Raw genomic sequence first — 20236 nt, 5'->3', positions numbered from 1 at the left:
TACCATTGTCCAATCTCATAGTCAACTGAGACTTGGAAAAATGAACTACTCTGTGGAAGAGGTGGGACTGGAACCCAAGCCATCCGATTGGGTTCCAGGCCCCACTCCTGGCTTCTGTCTTGGAAATATGTGGGACCATGGTGTCATTCCTCCCCTGTTCTCTCATCTCCTTGTGGACCCCGGGAAGGCCTCCATATTTTCTCTTCATTTGACATTATTCTTCTGTTGATACTTTATGGTTTTGTGAGGTGACTTCCTTGGTGTCCTCAAGCAGTAAAAACTCACCTTCCTTGGTGTCTGGTGCTGGCTGCTGTGTTTGGGATGGCTTCCCTCCATAGCTACCCTCTCCTGAGGTGGGCACCATCCCTTACTGTCTCTGTTCACAGGTGGAGGCAGGGCTTGGAGAGAGCCACACGGCTGGGAGCGACAGAGTGGAGACGTAAACCCAGGGAAGACTGTGGCGCTCTGTCCTACCCACTGCCCCTTCTCAGGGGGCAGAAGCGTGATCTGATTCTCAGCCATCCCCTCCCACCCCTGGGCAATGAGCACAGGGAGCTGGCGATCCCGGAGAGGTCTCAGGATGCTCTGCCAAGTGGCCAGTGTGCCACTTCCCGGACCCCCTTTCTCCCTGTCTGGTGAGGGCCCTTGTGGGATTTATACCAGGTGTCCTTTATGCTCCTGCCTTTAATTCAAGGGACAGCGTTCTGTCCTGTGGCTCCTACCTTCTTATTCAAACCAACTCGGGTCCCCACAAACTTCTTCCAGCTTGCCTTTTCTGCAAAGCCTTCTACTACCCGATTGCCTGCTTAGCTCAGTTCCTCCAACCAGGGACCAGAGAGATGGAAAAAGATGATTGTAAACCAAACTTTTGACACTTCCTGCCACCACTCAGAGACTGCCTTTGGCCACATTTAACATACTACGGTCATACATCACTTAACGACGGGGATACGTTCTGAGAAATGCATTGTTAGGCGATTTCGTTGCTGTGCGAACATCACAGAGTGTACTTGTACAAATCTAGAAAGTAGCCATATACTAATGTGGTATATTAGTACCATATAGCCTACACACCTAGGCTATATGGTACTAATCCTATGGGGCCACTGTTGTACATGTGGTCTGTCATTGACCGAAATGTCGTATGTGGCACATGACTGTGTTGAGAACATCTGCGGGACATAGGAACTGCTCCCTGGTAACATTTGCAATCAGGAACTTCCTTTATCATTTCAGTTTAGAAGCTTTTGAATATTCTTTTTTAAAATAAAAAAATAAACTTGTAAAAATACGTTAAATCCACAAAAGTAATACACAAATCCATGTTAGCTGTGAAATAAATTCAAACAACACAGAAGTACATCAAGGGTGAGACTTCCCCTTTCCTTCCATTCTACACTCCTTCCCAGAGGGAACCACTTGTTAGCAGTTTGGTTTTTACATTTCCAGAAAGTTTCCTTTGCATGTGAACATATGGTTTAAAACTTAACCTTGAGCGGATGCTCACACAGGGCCCAAGCGTCAGAGAAGCCCCAGGTGCTCCTCGGGGGGAGCCGTGGAGTCAGGGATGCATCTGGCTTGCTCCTACGGTGGCCTGGAACGTGCGCTCAATATTCGGAATGAATGAATGATTGAATGAAGGAATGAATGCAGATTTGAGACACATAACTGGGTACTTTATTTTATTTTAGAAAATAGTGATGCCTGTTTTTATTATCATTCCTTTTGGACTATTGTCATTTTCTTCCTTCCTCAGATTGAAACTTCTAGATGAGAGGAATGAAAGAAGCGTCTGATGTCTCCAGTATTTCAGCACCGTGCAAGAGCTGGTGTTAGGTGGAAAACACACTTGGACAAAAAAAGAGAACATTGGTGTCTATAAAATCTGCTTTGACTATGTCTCAGAATGATTTCCAACTTCACAGTTTTTCATAAAATGACAATGTTTCATAAAATGACTAAAATCAAAGACGTGAGTCTTTTGGCTTACATTTTATTTCCTCTACCTGTTTAATCCACACTAGAAACTGTTTTTCAGCTTTATCTCTTTATTACAAACATCTTTTAGAGATGCTAGAGATTTCCATCAATCACACACCTACAAATGTTCCAAGCGGTTACTTTTGCCAGCGTTCTTATATAATTTTACTAGGTGAATCTAGGTTTTTCTGCTATGGCCAGAAGGAAAAGTTAGATTTACAGAAAGAAAGCTTTATATTTCAATAGAAATGCTAAATTAAAAAAGTCACAGCCTTTGGGGTTCCAATCTACACTCCCTGGGACCAGATATCTTTACTGGGGCCTTTCTTCAGGAAGGGAGGAAGCCTCTTATGGGCAGAGACAGCCTCCAATCAACCTCTCTCCCACTGCCATTCCAAGTAGGCTGGCGGCCCGGGCCGTGGAACAAGCTAGAACAATGCAGCCTTTGTTGTGGCTGCCGATTTACAGCGCAGGCAGACGGCCGGCCCAGCTCAGCCACCACCCCTCCCTGCCTCACTTTCCAGAAATGTCTCAGATAAAGACAGAAACAAAGCCTCCGATCCTATTTGTAATGTTGCCTCCTCAGTTATACAATCTTAAGAAAAACCAAACTTTTCCTCACACTCATAATTCTAAAGCATGTCTAGTTTCTTCTTGAGTGACTGCAGATCAAAAGGCTTGTAATCTACCAACACTTACCAGCAGGCTTGATTTAGAATTAATGAACCTGAAGGTGGAATCAGGAAGATCACAAACAGAGGGTTAAGGATAAATGGGAATTATCACGAATTAGGCCAGCTGAAAGGCAGTTTGAGGCCTTTAGGAAAATGAAATTAAGAACAGCAGCAATCCAAGCAAAGAACTTTGCTGCAGGGTTATCAAACCCGTAGGGCAGAAATCAGTCATATCCACACTGGTAACAAGGATGCTGGCTTGGGAGGCACATCTTGAATGGCGACAGGCAACGGTATTGGTATTTCCAGCTCAGGTAGGTCTCATCTTCTTAGCGGATGCTCAGAAGCCAAGGTCCGGATGCAGCCGGTCAGTTGCAAATAACAGCTCAGGAATGTTAAGTGGCTTCAGGAGTCGTGTGGACAGCACAATTACCTAACAACAGGAGGGGGCAAACACACAGCAGACAATTAGGGGAGCCAATTTCAGATTATTAGATGAGGAGAAAGAAACTGCAACAATTTCTTTGTGGGGAGGCACGGAGTGGGGCACTGTGCAGACAAAGGCAGAAGGCAGCAGCTTGACTGTCATCGGATGCTAGTGTCCTGGGTGGGGGTGGTGCACAGTCTGGGGTGGCCTGTGGGACAGCGGGGCTGTGTCTACTGAATCTTTAACCAGTGGGCACTGAGAATGGCCGAGCCCAGCCACCACGCTGCTGCTGAATTGAATTTGATCATACCATCGCTTTGCGATCCAGTAATGTGACCTCAATATCAAGGTTTCCTCCTCCGGTAGGGAGCACGCGAAGGCACACCCAAGAGGTAGATGTTGTTGTGGGTGATGATGATGATGACTGTATTAATTTCCTAGATCCAAAAACTGGGCGGCTTAAATAACAGAAATTTCTTGTCTCATAGTTCTGGAGGCCAGACGTCTAAGATCAGGTGCTGGCTCCTTCTAAGGGCTGTGAGGGAGAATCTGTTCCATGCTTCCCTCTTAGCTTCCGTGTGTCTCCACATCGTCTTCCCTCTATGTGTGTGTCTCTCTGTGTCCAAATTCCCCCTTTTTATACTGGATTAGAGCTCACTCTATTGACCTCATCTTAATTTGATCATCTGAAAGACCCCGAGGTCACATTCACAGGTACTAGGGGTTCGAACTTCAACATCTTTTGGGGAAGGGGTCACAATTCAGCCCATAACAAACATGACAATAATGATGATATCAGCTAAGATTTGTTAGTTCTCATGATGTGTCAGGCCCTGAGGATGATCTCATTTAATATCCATTTAATCTTCATAACAACCTTATAAAATAGGTATATATATATCACACTTATTTCACAGATAAGGAAAATAAAGTACAAAAGGTGAAGTAACTTGTCCAGGACACACAGGAAACAGTTGAGTCAGGAGTGCAACCCAGGCAGGCTGGCTCCAGCATCCCAGCGCCTGTCTGGTCACTTCTCTATCATCAAGGGCTCCGGGCAAGGCTGCTTTACTCCCCCAGTCCACATGGACCTTTGGGCCTCTCCGGCCTGGCCTTCTGGGGACCTTCCTGCTTCCCTCAGTCTAGACCTTTCCTCTGGGGCAGACTGGTCTCTGCGGGACTCGGAGAGCTTGCTTCCCAGGGCCGGGCTGGGGCTGTGGGTGCTTTGTAAGAGCTGGTGAGGTTCTGCACAGGCAGGTACCGTACACCCGCTAGATGAGGGGTGCCTATGGGAATGGGGAAGGAGGTCCTAGAGTCAGAACCCCAGCCGGCACCTGAGCGAAGGGGATTGCACGGCCGGCAGCAGGCCTGGCTGTGCCTCCTGGGAGCGTGCGGGTTGGCACCGCACACTTCACTATCTCCCCTTCCCGCCCCCACAGTTGTCCCAGGTGTAACCAAGCCACTGAAGTCACCAATTCCCACTTCCTAGCTTACTGGTCAAAAACAGAGTCTACTCTAATGTGGAGGAAAAGCAGATGGGGCCGAAGTCAAGGAAGGGGAGGGGAGAAGAAAGCATTTTATAATTTTTTTGTGTTTTTTGTTAAAGAAATGAGGGTTATTAAAAAACTTTCTGTTTAAAACAAAACTTAGTCTTTGCAAGCAGCTATTTTACTTTTTCTTGAAAGAGAATTGTCTTAAAAAATATATGGTTAATGTCAGCCAAATCATATTTTTGGCAGACAAAAATACACTGAAATCTGTGCTCACATTTTTCCTTGAAAGCCATGTGATGAGAGTCTGAGGGCAGTGAGTGACTATTAGCATCGCCTGAGCACCCACACACGGTGTAGACACCACTTGACTATGTGGCTCTGAGGAGGGTCTCTGCTCACTGCTCAGGGCCTTCCACGCCAAGCCCAACAGGCAGTTAAGAATGGCGGCTCCTAGGCCAGCTCACTCATCAGACCCCCGCAGAGCCCAGCGCCACCTCTGACGGGCTATGTGCCCTGGGGAAAGTCACCTCCCTAGGAGCCTCACTCTATCTGTCCCAGAAGGAAAACAGCAGCCCGGAGCTCGGAGGGTTGTGGCAAGGATGCCATAAGGTCGCGTGCGTAGAGCGCGGGAGGTACCCAGCAAGTGTGCACTGCTATTTTATTGTGGTTTTGTGATTGGGTCATAGGCCTCCCTTGGAGTCTTATGACAGCTAAGAACTCCCTAGAAAAATATACATATGTTTGTACACACAAGATTTTGAATGCAGTTTTAGGTGAGGTTTGTGGACAACTAGGATTCCTAGACCACAAGTTAAGAAACCCTTATTCAGATACTTTAAAAAGCGCACGCATAAAGACACAAATCCTTTGCACACTCTCTGGCAGCAGACTCTTGTGCGGTGGTAGAGGCCAGTGTAGCCACGGTGCCAAAGGCTCCCCTCCTGCCCTCGTGACCTGCCAGTCCCCACCACCACTGCCTGCCCCTGTGGAACTTAGTTCCAACGCCAAGACGGCAGATGCCTCTCTGGCTGAGGTGAGGGCAAGTGCAAGGGCTAGAGCGAGTCTCTTGGGATGCTTGTCTTGTTGGCAGCATTGAGGAACTTGGAGAGAAAGGCTCTAGGCTCAGTTGATGTCGAAACGTCTAGAGCAGCGGTAACCGAGCCTAAAGAATCCATCACTCTCGGGCTGTGTGTTGGCCTTCCAGCCACTGCTGACAGAGACTGTGGGTTCGGTCACCTCCACTGAGCTGGAACTAAAGACCGGGCCCCTCACAGCTAGCCAAGCAGGTGTTTAGACAGCATGAGGGCTGCACCAGAGGGTGTCTGGGGCCTACTGTGTGGGGCGTTGAAAAGAAACAGATGGAAAGCAAAGGCAGCATGTGAAGTCACGTAGGGGGTCTTTGAGGAGAGAAGAAAGCGGAGACCAGGGACTCTTGCCGGACAGTATAGTGGTTAAGAGCAGAGGTTCAGGAGTGTCCAATCTGAGTTGGATCCCAGCTGGGCCACTTGCCCAACAGGTGAGCCTGGAGACATTGCTTAATCACCCTGAGCCTCAGTTTCCTCATCTGTAAAGTGGGGATAGTGATGCCCACCTCACATGATTATTGTGAAGATCAAATGTGAACATATATGAACATATCTAGCACAGTGGCAGGCTCTAGAGGGGCTTAAAATGGGACCCGCCATTGTCATCTTCCTCATCATCACCATCCTCACTATCCTCATCCTCCGCTGCACTCCCTCTACTCAGCACGTGGCAGTCCCTGGGGCCAAAGCAGCCGAGGCAGAGCTGCCAGAGCCACCTTCCCCAAGTGTAACTCTGACCGTCTTACACATGGGCTTAAACCCCGACCGCCTCCTCTCCGCTCTTTGATAGCCCAGCCCTCTTAGAGAGCATTCCAGGACTTGAGAATCTGATGGCTGCTCAGCACTCCACACCCCACCCCCTTCACCATCAGTTCCACATTCCAGCCATCCTAAACTATTTGCAGATTCACAATCGGAACTTTAAGGATGCTTCTTTATCTGGAACAGAGTGAGTTCCCCCACTCTGCCTGAAGACCTCTCAGTTGTCATCCTTAACAATCTGCCCATGTATCACCACCTCCAGGAAGCCTTCCCAGACCATCCCTCCCTGAAGCCTGAGTGTGTTCCCGTGGCTATTGGTATCACACTGTATTGATTCCTTAACTGAGTCCTTTAATTATTTCCTAACACAGTGCCTGATGTATTAGCATGTCCTTGATACAGTGAGTTCATGAATGATTCAATGAATGAACAAAATAGTAAGACAATGAAGGAGGCAGTGAGTTTAGCAACGGTCAGCAGGAAGTTTTTCACATTGAAGACTCTAGTAAAAGCTTAAATAGCTCTGGATAAATTTGTTTCAAATGAATTCAACTAAAAATCTATTTATTTAAAATTCCTATTCTGAAGAACCAGCCGGATTGCCCTACGCACATTTCGTTTACAGTGTCACAGTTGCTGCTCCTTGAGCATTTTCACACCTTAAGCATCGTTTGGGTGTCAGTCTGCTTTGGAGCATTTTCAGACTTCTTTAGTCCATTCAACTAAGGGCACTTCTGAATTATTTGTCTAAAACAGGGCTTAAAATTCTAAAAAATTAGCGAAATAGGGGGAAAAAGGTACTCAAAGATGAAACAGAAAATGCTTAAAAGACTCTGAAATTGGCCTGTGAGACCTGAAATTTAAATTTTATCAACAGTCATCAAAAGTGCGATATTAGGCAAACTGAGCATTAGAGAATTTCCTTTGGAGAACTGGCTTTTCCCCAAGCAACTGAAGTCCCTGATGAAGATTTCTATCTGTGAGACAGGGACAGAGGACACCAGAGTCCCCAAGAGCCTCTGATCCAGGCCCCTAATGCAGCCTTCGGGGCTCCACCCTGGCGTGTACCGCGGCTGGCAGAGCGACGCTTAGTGTGTCCTCAGCCCGCGCGGGGCTCCTACAGGAGCCGTCCAGCCTGAGCGACCCCGCCCTCCCGCTTCCTTTCCATTCTCCAGGCCGTTGCTATGATTTGTAGGTGCCAGCATCTTCCTGCCCTATTTCTGCTGAGCCCAGAGGAAGCAGGGCAGTCCAGGATTTACATTCCACAGCCCTCTGATCTCTAACATTGTGGATGGAAAGGAGCAGGAGATAAAAACGGGTTTTCTCCCTTTTTCTTTTAAACTTGGAGATTCTTCCCAGTAAAAATAACTCACATATGCACAGGCGCCAACCTGCGTATTCATCCATTTGATGAATGGGTTTTTGAGCACATAACATATTCCAGGCACTGCCCCGCCTCCACTTGCACAGGTGCTACATGCACACACACACATATTCACACACCTGTGGTAAACAGAAAAGGTTGTATTGTTAAACCAGTGGGACAGTGGACTAATTAAATGGACATGATCGAGCTTTCTGGAAAACTCACTGTCAACTGTTTGACCTGCTGTCCAATACCGTGATCTGTACTTTTTCTAAAGTTTCAATTTCAAATTATAAGTCTCTGAGCTAACTCAGGTAAAAAGAAAAATTTAAAACCCCATCCACATCTTCCTTAGAGGAAGAAAGTTCAGAATAAAATAAGTCTAGACCAAAAAAAAAAGAAAAACCAACTTGACTTCTCTCCTTGGGGCTTCTCACCAATTTTAGAATAACCTGGAGCCAAGTTTTAGAGCCAAGATTTAGGTATCCTTGAACCCCTAAAGTTGTGCAAAATTGTGTGCATATTTCTGGATCTTTTCTTCCTATTACACTCTTACTAAATATTCAGCTCCAGAAATGCAGAACCACATGAAAGTGGGAGTGGGCAACGTGCATGTGCCAATGAAGAGCAGTGCATGGCAGGGTCAGCTCGCCCACTTGGTCTTCCTCTGTTTCCTGAGCTGGCCTTTCCCTGTTTTTTCTGGGAGGGTCCCTCCCTGTTATTTTCCTCCCACAATCCCAGGCTTCTGCTGTCTCCTGGCAGAATTCAGCTGCCACCACCCAGCTACAGAATTCAGCCTGCAGAGAGCTGTCTGGGCATGGAGCCCCACCAGGCAGCAAGCGAGTGAGACAGAGGCAGGGGCCAGGAACATGCGCTCCAGAGCGAGGGGAAGGCTGCACAGCCTCGTGTTTGTGGCTGTTTGGGGTGGGGTGGGGAGAGCTGCCTCTCTGACCCCTTTTTTGTAGTCAGGAAAGGGGCCTTCTCCAACTGCCCACTTTCTCTCATGAGCACGTCTACCAACAACCATGGGCAGAGAGCAGAGAAAAGACACCCATTTGAGAGTATGACAACAGTCCTGTGGGAAGCAGGAGTGAATGTGGTTTCTGGATTCCACTGTTTCATGCTATCCTTGTCACTTTTTATGAAAGAGAATTCCTTTCTAGATGTGCCTTAAATAGATTCTATTAGTTTCCTGTGAAGAGCTGACCTCTGAATGCCTTTCACGTCTCTGTCCACGAGACTTCTCCAGGAGGAGCCTGTGCCATCTGAAGGAACCTCTCCCTCCACTTATTCCCACCATAGCACCTGTCCAGGTTCCTGGGACACTTATCTCTGGCTGGAGTTCTTGTGTTTAATGTCAGTTCCATGAAAGCAGGAATGTGTCTGGCTTGGTCACCACTCTATCCTCGGCACAAAGAACAGGGCTTGGCACAGAGTAGACGCTCAGGGAATGTTCACTGAATAATCAGCTCATCCAAGGTAATAGCCGTGGTTGTAAGTTCCTGTCTTCGGGTCCCAAAAGCACCCACATAGATAGACTCAAGACAATATGGGTTAATAGCAACTGACACAAGAGACAAAGTGGTTTCAGTTGTCCACAATCTCAGAATGAATCAACAGGTTGGTGTAGTCTCCAGAAAAGCTACTTTAATCTTATGCTGCAATAATAAAAGTAAAGTTTCTAGTGTTCAATATCTGACATTCAATGAATAATCATGATACCCAGCACCAAACCCTGTTTGAGGTTCTGAGAATAACATAGTAAAAAAGCACAAAGTCCTGCAGCTGGAGGGGAGTAAGCAAGCAGAAGAGTGGTGGGAAAAGGCCAGGCGAGGTCGTGTGGGGCCTTGTAGGCCTGGTGGGGATGACAAGAAGGTGGCCCCGATGTCTCTGCACTGATCGGTCCACACCAAGGGATGGCTCTCAGTTCCAAATGATTCCCACTGTCGCTACGTACTATCCAGCGAACCCACAGCCGAGGGAGCGGGTTTGGCAGAATCAGCGGAGAAAGAAGACCCTGTTGAGCTTGACTCTGTTCTGGCACGGTGAAGAGACATGAGAGGTGTAGGACGAGTGGGGGCAGGAGAAACAAGCCGGGGCTGAGGAGAGCCACCATGATAGGGCCCTCGCGTTCATGTCAAGGTGGAGGGCAGCTGTAGGAGCTGAGGAGACTCAGTTTGGAGAACAGCAGACCTGGGAAGGACATGTGGAAGAGGGATGAGCCTGATCTGCTTGGAAACTCAGTGTGGCCCAAGAGCTAGAACCAGCATGGATGGGCGAGAGCTGCCAGAAGGCGGATTTGGACTCATCTAGAGGAGACTGCCACACCAGTGAAGCCCTCCAAGACTCAAGCAGTGGGAGGGCAAATCCTCATCACTGGAGACGTGCGAGTGTAGACCGGATAGTAAAGACAGAATATATATATCAGGTATGCGTATTATCACTGTTTAGTTTGACGATCAAGTCAGAGTTACTCTCTTGGTTGCCAGCACGTCTTTGAGGGTCTGTTGGTGCATAGATGCGGTAGAACCCACCCCTTCAATTAGTTCACCTGAGTCTTCCAGTGGAAGTCTGAGTCTAAGCAGATAATGGAACTCGTATGCATGCCATTTCCTGTGTAGCCAGAGCAGCAAGGCCTACCTTCCACCGCACACAGCAGGAAGCTGGGCCTGTCTCAGATCTGGGCAGTCAGCTGCAGGCCAGGGCAGCTGCGAGGCTGCTGAGGTCTGAGGAAGGAGCCCCGCCTCAGCAGGTGTCACTCCAGCAAACACCCAGATAATCCACCTCCTTTCAAAACCGTGGAGATGAAGGGCACTCTGATAAATCACTCCTCTTCAGAATCCTCCGAGGGCCTGTTAACTCTTCAGGGGGACTTTTTGCACAAAGGACAAGTAGCAGTCAAGGCTGCTCCTTAAGCCCGAAATTCTTTGCGAAGTTCTCTCTGCAGATGACTGAGCACAGGGTCAGATTGCATCAAAGCCACTGCAGATTCCAGGGCTCTGTTGTCAAACTCAGGTCACACGACTTTGAAAATGTCTGCATTTTATCCTTTTAGAGTGAGGATTAACATGTCTGTCAGGCTGTTACAACCATCACTGTTCTGAAGAGCTAAGAATTTGGTTCGCCATGTTAGGGGCAGTGAGAAGTGTGCCCTCCAATAAAAATAAAAAAAAATGTCTTGCTCAAAAAGGCAATCACTCACTAAACAGATTCTTAACACTGCTGACAGAGAGGGTGTTCAATAAGGCAGAACTCACCACTTTATTAGAAATTTCACCAGCTATGACCATGACAGGTGATGGTAACAGTAGAAATGGTCACGGCCAATGACCGGTCACTTCCCTGCTCAAGAACCTCCTGTAGCTCCCTAGATACTGGGCCCCATTCCTCAGGAGGGTGTCTGGAGACCAACAGGGCCCAGGCCTCTCTGCTTCACCAGGTGGCCCAGCCACTCCACCACCAAGCCAGCTCTCCTGCAGTCAGCGGTCAGACTGCTCCTGCCATGTGCTAGGCCTGGGAAGCCCCGGCCTTTGTCCTCAAGGAATTCATGTTTGCGTGAGGATACTATGCCAGCAAACAGGAAGCAGTCAGAGTTCAGATTTGGGATGCCAGCAGAGATGCAGGAAGGGCCTGACACAGCAGGCAGGACTTCACAGAAGGCCAGAATGGGGGCTCCCTTGGCTGGCTGAGTGGACATATCCAGTAGTAGGTGGAGGTGGGAGAGAAAGGCCCCAGCAGCCCCGCAGCCAGGCCTGGGCTGGAATACCACCTGGGCTCTGTGCAGCTGTGTGGACAGCGCCCTGCATGGGCCAGCGTCCTACCTGAAGCACTGCACTTGTGTCTGTTTTGCTTTCTCCAAACCATAGGAAGTTCTCAGCTGCAAGCAGAGGCGGCAAAAGCTGAAGATAAGGCCCCAGGGGCAAGTCTTGACAGAAGGGTGATGAGGTGAGAGGCAATGGGAAGATGTCCCAGGCTCCCTGTCCTCTGGCGGGACAATTCTGAGGCATGTAATACCTGGCTCCTCGGGGCCCCCAGAAGACAGAGCCTCAGTCACCCAAGTGGTAACCAGCCCAACGATGCCCTCTTCTCTGGCTTTTCTCCCTCCACCGCCTCTCTTTTCTGATTCCCTCACCTCTGCTCCTTGGGATCACCTCCCAGGTAAACTACCTGCTCTCACATCCCTGTCTCAGGGCCTGTTTTGGGGAACCCACGAAGGCGAGGATTTTCAGCCATCCTGAGTTACAGGCCCTGCTTCGCCCGCCAGGCGAGAGCTTCCAGAAGCAGGCAGCTCCTCCTCCTGAGGTCTCTCTCCTGGTCTCCTCCGCCTCATGCCAGGAGCCACAGCCCCTCCTGCAGAGCAGGGTGGCGACTGCTCAGAAACGGTCACTAATAACCATAGCCACCAATTACTGAGGGCTGTGTGCCAGGCGCTGTGTTGAGAAGCACATTCTCTCCCCTGATCTAAGACTCAGCCACCCCAGCCCCAGTTCCTAAGCAAGAAAACTGAGATCTCACATTTCCTCTCGCAGATCACCTGGCTAGTAACAAGCAGGGGTAAGAGTTGAACCAGGCCTGTAACATCAAGAGGTCTGTGTTCTTAACCATTGGTCCACTTATTCGGAGAGCGAGATGAGACCTGGTGGGTCTATAGAGGAGAAAGATTCTTCACTTGTCATTGTCTTGACAATGCCCCTCCCAAACTCCTCCAGCTCTGTCCTCTAACTGTCACAGTGGGGAGGTGGTCCCCGGGAGTCACCCTCAATTATCTGGAGCCTGGAAAGCAGTGAAAACTCTTGAGTAATTAAGTGCTGATGGGACACCAGAGAATATATGCCTTTCAGGAATAGGGACAATAGGATCTTAGCCCTTGAAGCCCAGAGGCAGGAGAGGACTGTAAAAGGGGAGCTCTTCTCCCTCCACCCCCCCAGGAGGAGGGCAGACAGATGGAGAATGTGACATGGGCAGGACCAGGTGGGGGAGGAGGGAGGCAGGGTGGAGATGAGGAGGCAGGATGGAGATGGGGAGCACTGAGAAGCCCATGAAGGGCCCTCGCCCGCCCTTCCCACTCTTGCCTCAGGATTCTTATTCACCGAGGACTCAGTACCTGGGTTCCTGGCTTCAGCGACGGCACAAGGTCTTTGATCATTTTGGCTTCAGAGACTGTGACCCCACCCACTACGAAGAAGATCAGGAGAGGGTGGTCGCTGGGATGAGGCCGGCTCACCTGCAAAACAGACACCCGCCATTGTCAGACAGATGGCATCATGCAGGGCACTGTGCAGCTGGGCACCATCTCCACTGCACCTCCACGGGGACCCCAGGGCTGCTATCCCCATAATGCAGGTGAGATACATAACCTTTACAGAGACCAGGATTTGTTAGGGATAAGATGTGGTAGCGGTTTATGGATCCATTGACGAGGAAAATGCATAACATGTCACCTTATTACATCCCTTTAAATAAATATTCTATTGAAAGAAAAGTTAAAGGAGTAGGGGCTATTAAATCACAAGAGAAGGCTGAGGGGCAACTATATCTTCCTTACCAGCCTTCAGGTCTCAGCAGAAACGTGCCCCTTCTTTGTTACATAGCTCCGTTTATTTCCCTCAAAGCACTTGCCACAGCCTGTGCTTATCATATTTGTTTGTTTGTTTGCTTCCTTGTTGGCTGTCTCCCCTACTAGAACATAAGCTCGATGAGGCGGTGATCTCATCTGCCTGGTTCGCTGCTGAATTCCCAGCTCACCTAGTGTGGTTTCTGGCACATAGTAGGTACTCAAGAAATGTCTGTGGACTGGATAGTCAAAGTCCTAGGGAAGAGGAGGGAGTGAAAAAGATGCAAGAGACTAGGCCTACCCTCGAGGAGCTTACAGTCTTGCCCAGACTTCATGCCTTCACCTTCTGCACACCAGCCTTAGCTGAGGGCCTACTGTGTGTGGAGTGTTCTACTAGAGGCTGTGGAGAATTCCTCCTGATACTTTATGATTTCACCAATGAGGCAAAGAATATTATAAACTAAAATGAGAATGACTCACAGTACCCCTCAGGAAATGCAAAATGAACAAATGTTGACTTACTGGCTAACTAAAGGGGACAGGAGGGGGTTCCTGAAGACACTGTGTTTTGAGCTCTAGCTGGAAGCCAGAGTTGGTTTGGTGAGGAGAGGGCAGGCGAAGTGGTGTGAGCTACGTTCTGGAGGCAAGCAGTCACCGGCTGGGTGGAGGAGGCTGGAGGCCCCGCCAGGACAGAGCAAGCATGGAGTCACTACAGGAAGGATGTTGGCAACTGCACCCATGGCCCCTGGAGCCAGAGGTGGGAGAAACAGGCTTGACTCCAGCAACACGAGGGTAGGTGAGTGTATGCACTCATTCACACTAATGCACAAACCACCTTCTGGCCGTGGACAGTTCCCAGGAACAGTGGGGTGGGGCAGCAGGCCGAGAAGAAGCCCTTTCTCTTACCTCTGCTCCAACTCCTTTCGCAACTGTGTTCTTTTGGCTTCCTTGCCTGAATATACCCACTTTTCAACATCTTATTTTAAAAACATTTAAAAAGGTAATACATTAAGTGTTTCCAGTTACATAAATTACTCCTTGGCTACTAGAGAGGAAACTCAGAGTGGAAAGGAAGGAAGGAAGGGGGAGCAGGGAGACAGGGAGAGAGGAGGAGAGAGAGAGACAGAGAGAGAAAGAAAGAAAGAAAGAAAAAGAGAGAAAGATCTAAACTTTTTCAAAATGGGTGGTGGTGAATAATGGAAAAAGTTACAAAACTTCTTTTTTTAATAAGATTTTATTTTTTTTTCCTTTTACTCCCCAAAGACCCCCGTACATAGCTGTATATTTTACGTATGGGTCCTTCTAGTTGTGGCACGTGGGACGCTGCCTCAGCGTGGTTTAATGAGCAGTGCCATGTGCGCGCCCAGGATTTGAACTGACAAAACACTGGGCCACCTGCAGCGGAGCACGTGAACTTAACCACTCGGCCACGGGGCCAGCCCCAAAATTTTTGATCTTCAGCAAAAGAGCCTTGACTCCTCGCCCTCCTCTAGCTTCCTGCCCTGTAACTCTCCTACCCTTGACTGCATTTGTTGACTGCTTGCTTCCACTCCACGTACCATACAGCCATGACAATCTTGCTTTGGTCTCACTATCCCCCTGGATTTTGTCTCACTGAAGTCAACAATGGCCAGGACACTTCTTTGTCTCCATTTCACTGGTCATTTCTAGGGCATTTGTCACCATTGATGACACCCTTCTTGGCTACCACAATAACTTTTTTGTTGTTCCTTCTATCTTCCTGATGGTTTCTTCTCAAATTTCTTTATAGGTTCCCTTCTTGGTCTGCCCCTTTAAGAGTTGATGCTACTGAGGGCTCCTTTTGGCCCCTTGCTCTTCTCACTTGACACATCATCTCTGAAGGACCTCATATCCCTTCATCTACTCACCTACTCACATGCCTTCAAGAATCTTTTATATACTTCCCAAATCTATGTAATTTAGCTCAAACATCTCTATTGAGTTCCTGTGGACATCTGTACCCGGATGCCTCTCAGGATCCTTAAACCCAACAGGTTTCAAATTTGATGCATGATCTTCTCCTCAAGTCTATTCCTTCTCTTGACTTTCTAAGAGCATCACCACCTTCACAGTCACCTGAGAGTCATCTTAGACTTTGCTGTCTCTTTCCTCTCTCAGACCAAGTCCTGTTAATTCTGTCCCTTCATATTTTATTGATCTCTCCTTTATTCCCACTGTCCCTGTTCTGGTCAGGCTCTCATTTCTTCTTCAGCAGGTTACTGCCACTGCCTTCTACTTTGTGTCTGTGTCCCTGGTCTGGCCATCCCCCATCCATTCTCCTCATTCCTGCCTGAGTAAGCTCTCTAAAATGCAAGTATTTATTATTGAGCAGTATACTAAATATTTTTGTGCACCATCTTATTCAATTCTTGAAAATCCTTAGGAGGAAAATACAATCATTGATGTATTTTGCAGATGAAGAAATTGAAGTTTACACATGGTGACTAAATCACCCAGGGACCAAACTCCAGAGGCTACACTCTTAAACAGCCCTCCACTCCATCACATGCTCACTTTCTCCCTGGAGAGTCTCCTAGCTCTGAGGATAAAGCTCAGATTCCTTAAGTGAGTATATAAGGCTCCCCTACTGTGGCTCTGCTGTATGCCTCTATTTTCACCTCCTCTACACACACTGTTTGCTGGAGCCATTCATAATGACTTGAGCCAGGCCTTAATGCATGGTATTTGTTTTTCTGGAATGTTTTGCTCACCATATGACATTTTATTGAATATACACACTGAAAAGTACATTTATCACAAGTGTTCAGCTCAATTTATTTTCACAAAGTAAACAAACCTGTGTGACCAGCACCCAGGACAGAAAGAAGCAGAAAGCCAGTACCCTGGAGTCCTTCTCATGCCCTGCTCCTGTCACTACATGGCCAACTGTGACTACCATCTTGACTGCAAAGACTCGACATTATACTTTGCTTCTTTCACTCAAATATATGCCTTGGAGACTTTTCCATATTAGTAGGAAAGATCTGCAGCCTGCAGGAATTTGTTGGGACCATACCAGTGGGTTTTGGCACCTGTCTGTGTCCACGACATTGCAGTTGGAGTACTGTCTGCATCATGTTGTTTTATGTAGCATACATAGTTTCCTGTGCATAAAGTACTTTTGCTTCCCCTTCTTTACCTCCTTCCCTCTTACTGGCTTTAAAAAGCATCCTCTTCTCTAAAAGGTTCTCCTTGATCATCTTTCAACTCCTGCGCCATGACCCAAATCTGATAGATGCTCTGCCCTGGCCTTGTCAAACGGGACTGCTACCTTGATATACCTGCCTGTCTCTTCTCCTAGAGAGCAAGCTACTGGAGGTAGGGACTGACCATCTTTATCTTGGTATTTTTGGCTCTGATCTTAGACCTAGTTTATGGTAAACTTTCAGCAAGTGTTGCATGAATAAAATGAATGAATGAATGAATGAATGAGATCCACAGGGTAAATGGAAATGCCCTTCTTTTCTTTGAGATCTTTTAGAAACTCTCTCTGCTTTATGTCTGGTTCTTCCCGGCTGAGTAAGTACCAGCCCTACAAACTATTGTTTCTCACGTAATCCTGGGACAGAAATACAACTGGCTCCAGAATTTAAGAGGTACAGTATGTTCCCAAAGACATATGCTTTCCATAAGAGAGTCTGGACTCTGAAGTACATTGCGAGAATCTTGGAAGGATGTATTGAAAGATGAAAAGGAAAAACGTCATGAACAGCAACAACAAAGAACAATACCCTGCAGCTAAGGAGCTGAGGGAATGTTGGTTTTGGTGCAAATAAACGGGTCCCGTTAATGCATGTTGCTGTTTACTATTTTGGTTTCTGTTTAGATTTAAGTTTTGATACCAGACTTTCCTTTTAGATCCTGTCAGGTCGGCAGGCTATTGGGAAATGGAGTCTTTTCAGTCTTTTCCATCAGAATAACACATTCCTTATAATCAGCCACACACGGCTGAGTCCCGTTTGTATGCGAGCTCAGGGTGTAAGGTTCTTTAAAGATGAGATGTAAGAATCATTGCTGCCATCGCAAATGCACAGATTAATACAGCACATCAGACTCACTCTCTTTCTTCACTTTCCAAACCTTCGCAGGCTGTGATTTTAAGACAGCAGTTCTGGTCAGAGAAGACAGTTTCTCTCCACCACCCATCCCAGCCTTTGAAGCAGAGGCTGCCAAAACCTCCGTAGCTGTGGGCCCTGAGAGCGCTCTTTGATGTCCTGATTGGTTTCCATGAGAAGGGTTTCAGCTGCTTCCGGTTTCTCTGGAGGTCTCTAGGAGTTCTGGGAATCCTGCTGCTGATTCTCCTCCACCCAGTTTCTCTTTCTGTGTGACTCACTTGTCCCCAGCACGGGCAAGGGTCAGGTCCCCATTTTCCGATGACGGGCAGGAAAGGTCAGGTCCCCAGTCTCCAACAATGGGCAGCAAAGTGCAACAGGAGCTTTGGCCTGAAGGGCAGGAGGCCCTGAGAACAGCCATGCTGCCTTGGAAGATGACTTGGTAATGGCTTTTCTCCTAGCAGGAATTAGTAAGAGCACTGCCACTGCCACGGGACACTTCAGGTCTAGCACTGTGCTTTTCACTCATCCATTCAGCCATTCAACAATTATTTATTGAGCAACTACTGTGGGCCAGACACTGCTCCAGGCATCAGGGATTCAGCGGTGAATGGACCAGAGAGGAATCCCTGCTGTCATAGCACTTATATTTCAGTCGGGGAGAAGGACACAATAAAGAAGTGAATGGCAAGGGGGGAAGGTGGTAAGTGCTATGGAGGAAAATAAAGTGGGGGGTAGGGCAAGCATTGCTTCCTGCATCCTTAGAAGCCACGCCCTAGGCGGAGGCTCCACTTTACAGACAGAGACCGTGAGGCTGAAGGGGTGACGAAGCTTGTCCAAAGTCTGCCAATCAGTGAGCTGCAGGGTTGAGATTAAAGCCTGTCTCTCTCACTGCAGGGTGAGATGCATTCCACACCCCCATTTATAAACAGATCCCTCCAACTGAAAGCACTTTTACTAGCTTTCATCTCCTAAAACTCTGTACTTTTAGTTCTTTAGCAACATCAGCCAATTACCAGCATCCTCATGGGACTCACTCATTTAATCACATTGCAGAAGGTTTCCATGCTGCCAGAGGTTTCTGCTGTTTGGCTTGACCTCCTTGCCACATTTGCTCCAGTGGATGGCTTCCTCTTCTGGAAACTTCCCTCCATGCCCTCCACTTTCTAAGCCCTCTCAGTTTCTCTCCTTCCTCCCTGGACTCTTAGCGGGCTCCTCTTGCTCCATCTGCTCCATTACACGCTGCCTTCTTGACTGCTTGGGCCTCTAACCCCTGCTCTTGTCCCAATCCGCTTTCCTGGGTGACCCCATCCCCGTCCACGGTTCATGCCTCATACATGGCAGTAGCCATAGATTGCTACTGTCGGCCCAGGCTCCGTTGAGCTACAAAGCTAAATCCTAAAATGCAAATTTTCTTCTTCTCCATTCCTGTTTCCCAGCCAGAGAGAATGTTAACAGTGTCCATCCAGTCATCTGAGTCCAGGCAAATGACCCTAGACAACATCCTCTCATTCATTTCCTCATACAGTCAGTACCCAGTCCTGCCCTCCTCTCGTCCTACCTGAGCTCGCACTCTCATCTTCTCACCTTCCCTCTCCAACCTGATGCCCGTCCAGCCTCATATTCCCCTCTTTCACTGCTGCCAGGGCGATCTTCACAAATTATAAACTGGTTATATATCCCTAAAAAACATTCAATGGCACCTCTTTCTTTTTGGTCAAATTTCAATCCTCTAGCCCTTTGAGATAAGCTTCTGCTTATCTCTCTGTCTTCATTTTGCTTCACCCGCTACATGCTACTCTTAGCTCCAGCCATTTGGAACTGCCTGTAATTCCTTCGATGTACCATGGCATTTCGTCACTTTGTTCCTAACTCCTACTGCTCTGACAACGTTCAACTCCTCTGGGAAGCTTTCTCTGACTCTCTGACTGAGCTCCTCCTTCTCTGTGCCCTCATATCCCATCTGGCACACCATTTATCTCTCCTCCCTGCAATCCTCAATTTTCTTGTCTGTCTCCCTAATAAACTGTAAGCTGCACAACGTAAGCTAGCCAAGGCAGGTAGGGTATCTAGTTTGTCTCTATAGTTTCCTTACCTACAACAGGGAGGAGCACACGAAAGAAGCTCTCAATAATTGCTCACAGGCAGACAAAGTCCGTAGACTGCCAAAACCAAGTTTTTGTTTAATAATTCCTACCAAAGTCCATCTCACTAGAACTTATGGATCATATTTAGCTAATCTTAGACAAAAATCAAACCCTACCTCATCGTATGGGGCATAATTAAGAAGAGAATATAAACTATGATTATAAATAGTGCTGCAAATAGAAATTCCGGAACGTGTCCTGATTTAATCAACAAAAGCAAATGCCAAGAGGTTTTCCTCTCGTCAGAAATGCCATTAAGTATAAGGGACCTAAGCCAACAGTTCATCTCTCTGAGTCTCGCTTTTCTTATGTAAACAATGAGGAGCCGGACTAGATGCCTCTGCAGGTGTCTGTCCAGCCCACATGTGAACAGTCTCCCCTACGCCTGTGGTCATGGGTGGGCTCCTGGCACCGTGTAGTTACAGTGTGATTCTGCTCGGCGACCACGGTTGTATGGTCCAAGAATGGATCCCTGACCCAGGCTGGGCCAACTCAGGACCCTTCCCTGGGAATTAAGACTCCATCTAAGACAGACGAGGCTCAGTCGAAGCTGAGTGTTCAAGAAGAACCAAAGGCTGTGGCAGAGCTCCCCAGCCCTTCACTCAGCTCGTCTGTATTGAGTGCCTACACTATGCTGCCCACTGTTCTTGGCATCCTCTGCAGGCCAGAGGGAGC

General features: G+C 48.0%; 1 protein-coding gene across 1 annotated transcript in view; it reads right to left on the bottom strand.

Annotated features, from left to right (window-relative positions):
• Window positions 1–1654: 1654 nt before the first annotated feature.
• SCFD2 (sec1 family domain containing 2) overlaps window positions 1655–20236 on the bottom strand; it is a 392912-nt gene continuing 374330 nt past the window's right edge. The window contains exons 8-9 of the mRNA XM_070614946.1: window positions 12892–13011; window positions 1655–3087 (exon numbers count right to left, since the gene is read on the bottom strand). Of these exons, the coding sequence (XP_070471047.1) occupies window positions 2995–3087; window positions 12892–13011 (213 nt within the window). The 3' untranslated portion in view covers window positions 1655–2994. The remainder of the gene's footprint in view (window positions 3088–12891; window positions 13012–20236) is intronic.

The sequence above is a fragment of the Equus przewalskii genome, chromosome 3 (genome assembly GCF_037783145.1).
Source record: "Equus przewalskii isolate Varuska chromosome 3, EquPr2, whole genome shotgun sequence".
NCBI classification, from domain to species: domain Eukaryota; kingdom Metazoa; phylum Chordata; class Mammalia; order Perissodactyla; family Equidae; genus Equus; species Equus przewalskii.
The sequence above is the reverse complement of the archived record's forward strand: the minus strand, read 5'-3'. Positions and strand labels throughout refer to the sequence as shown.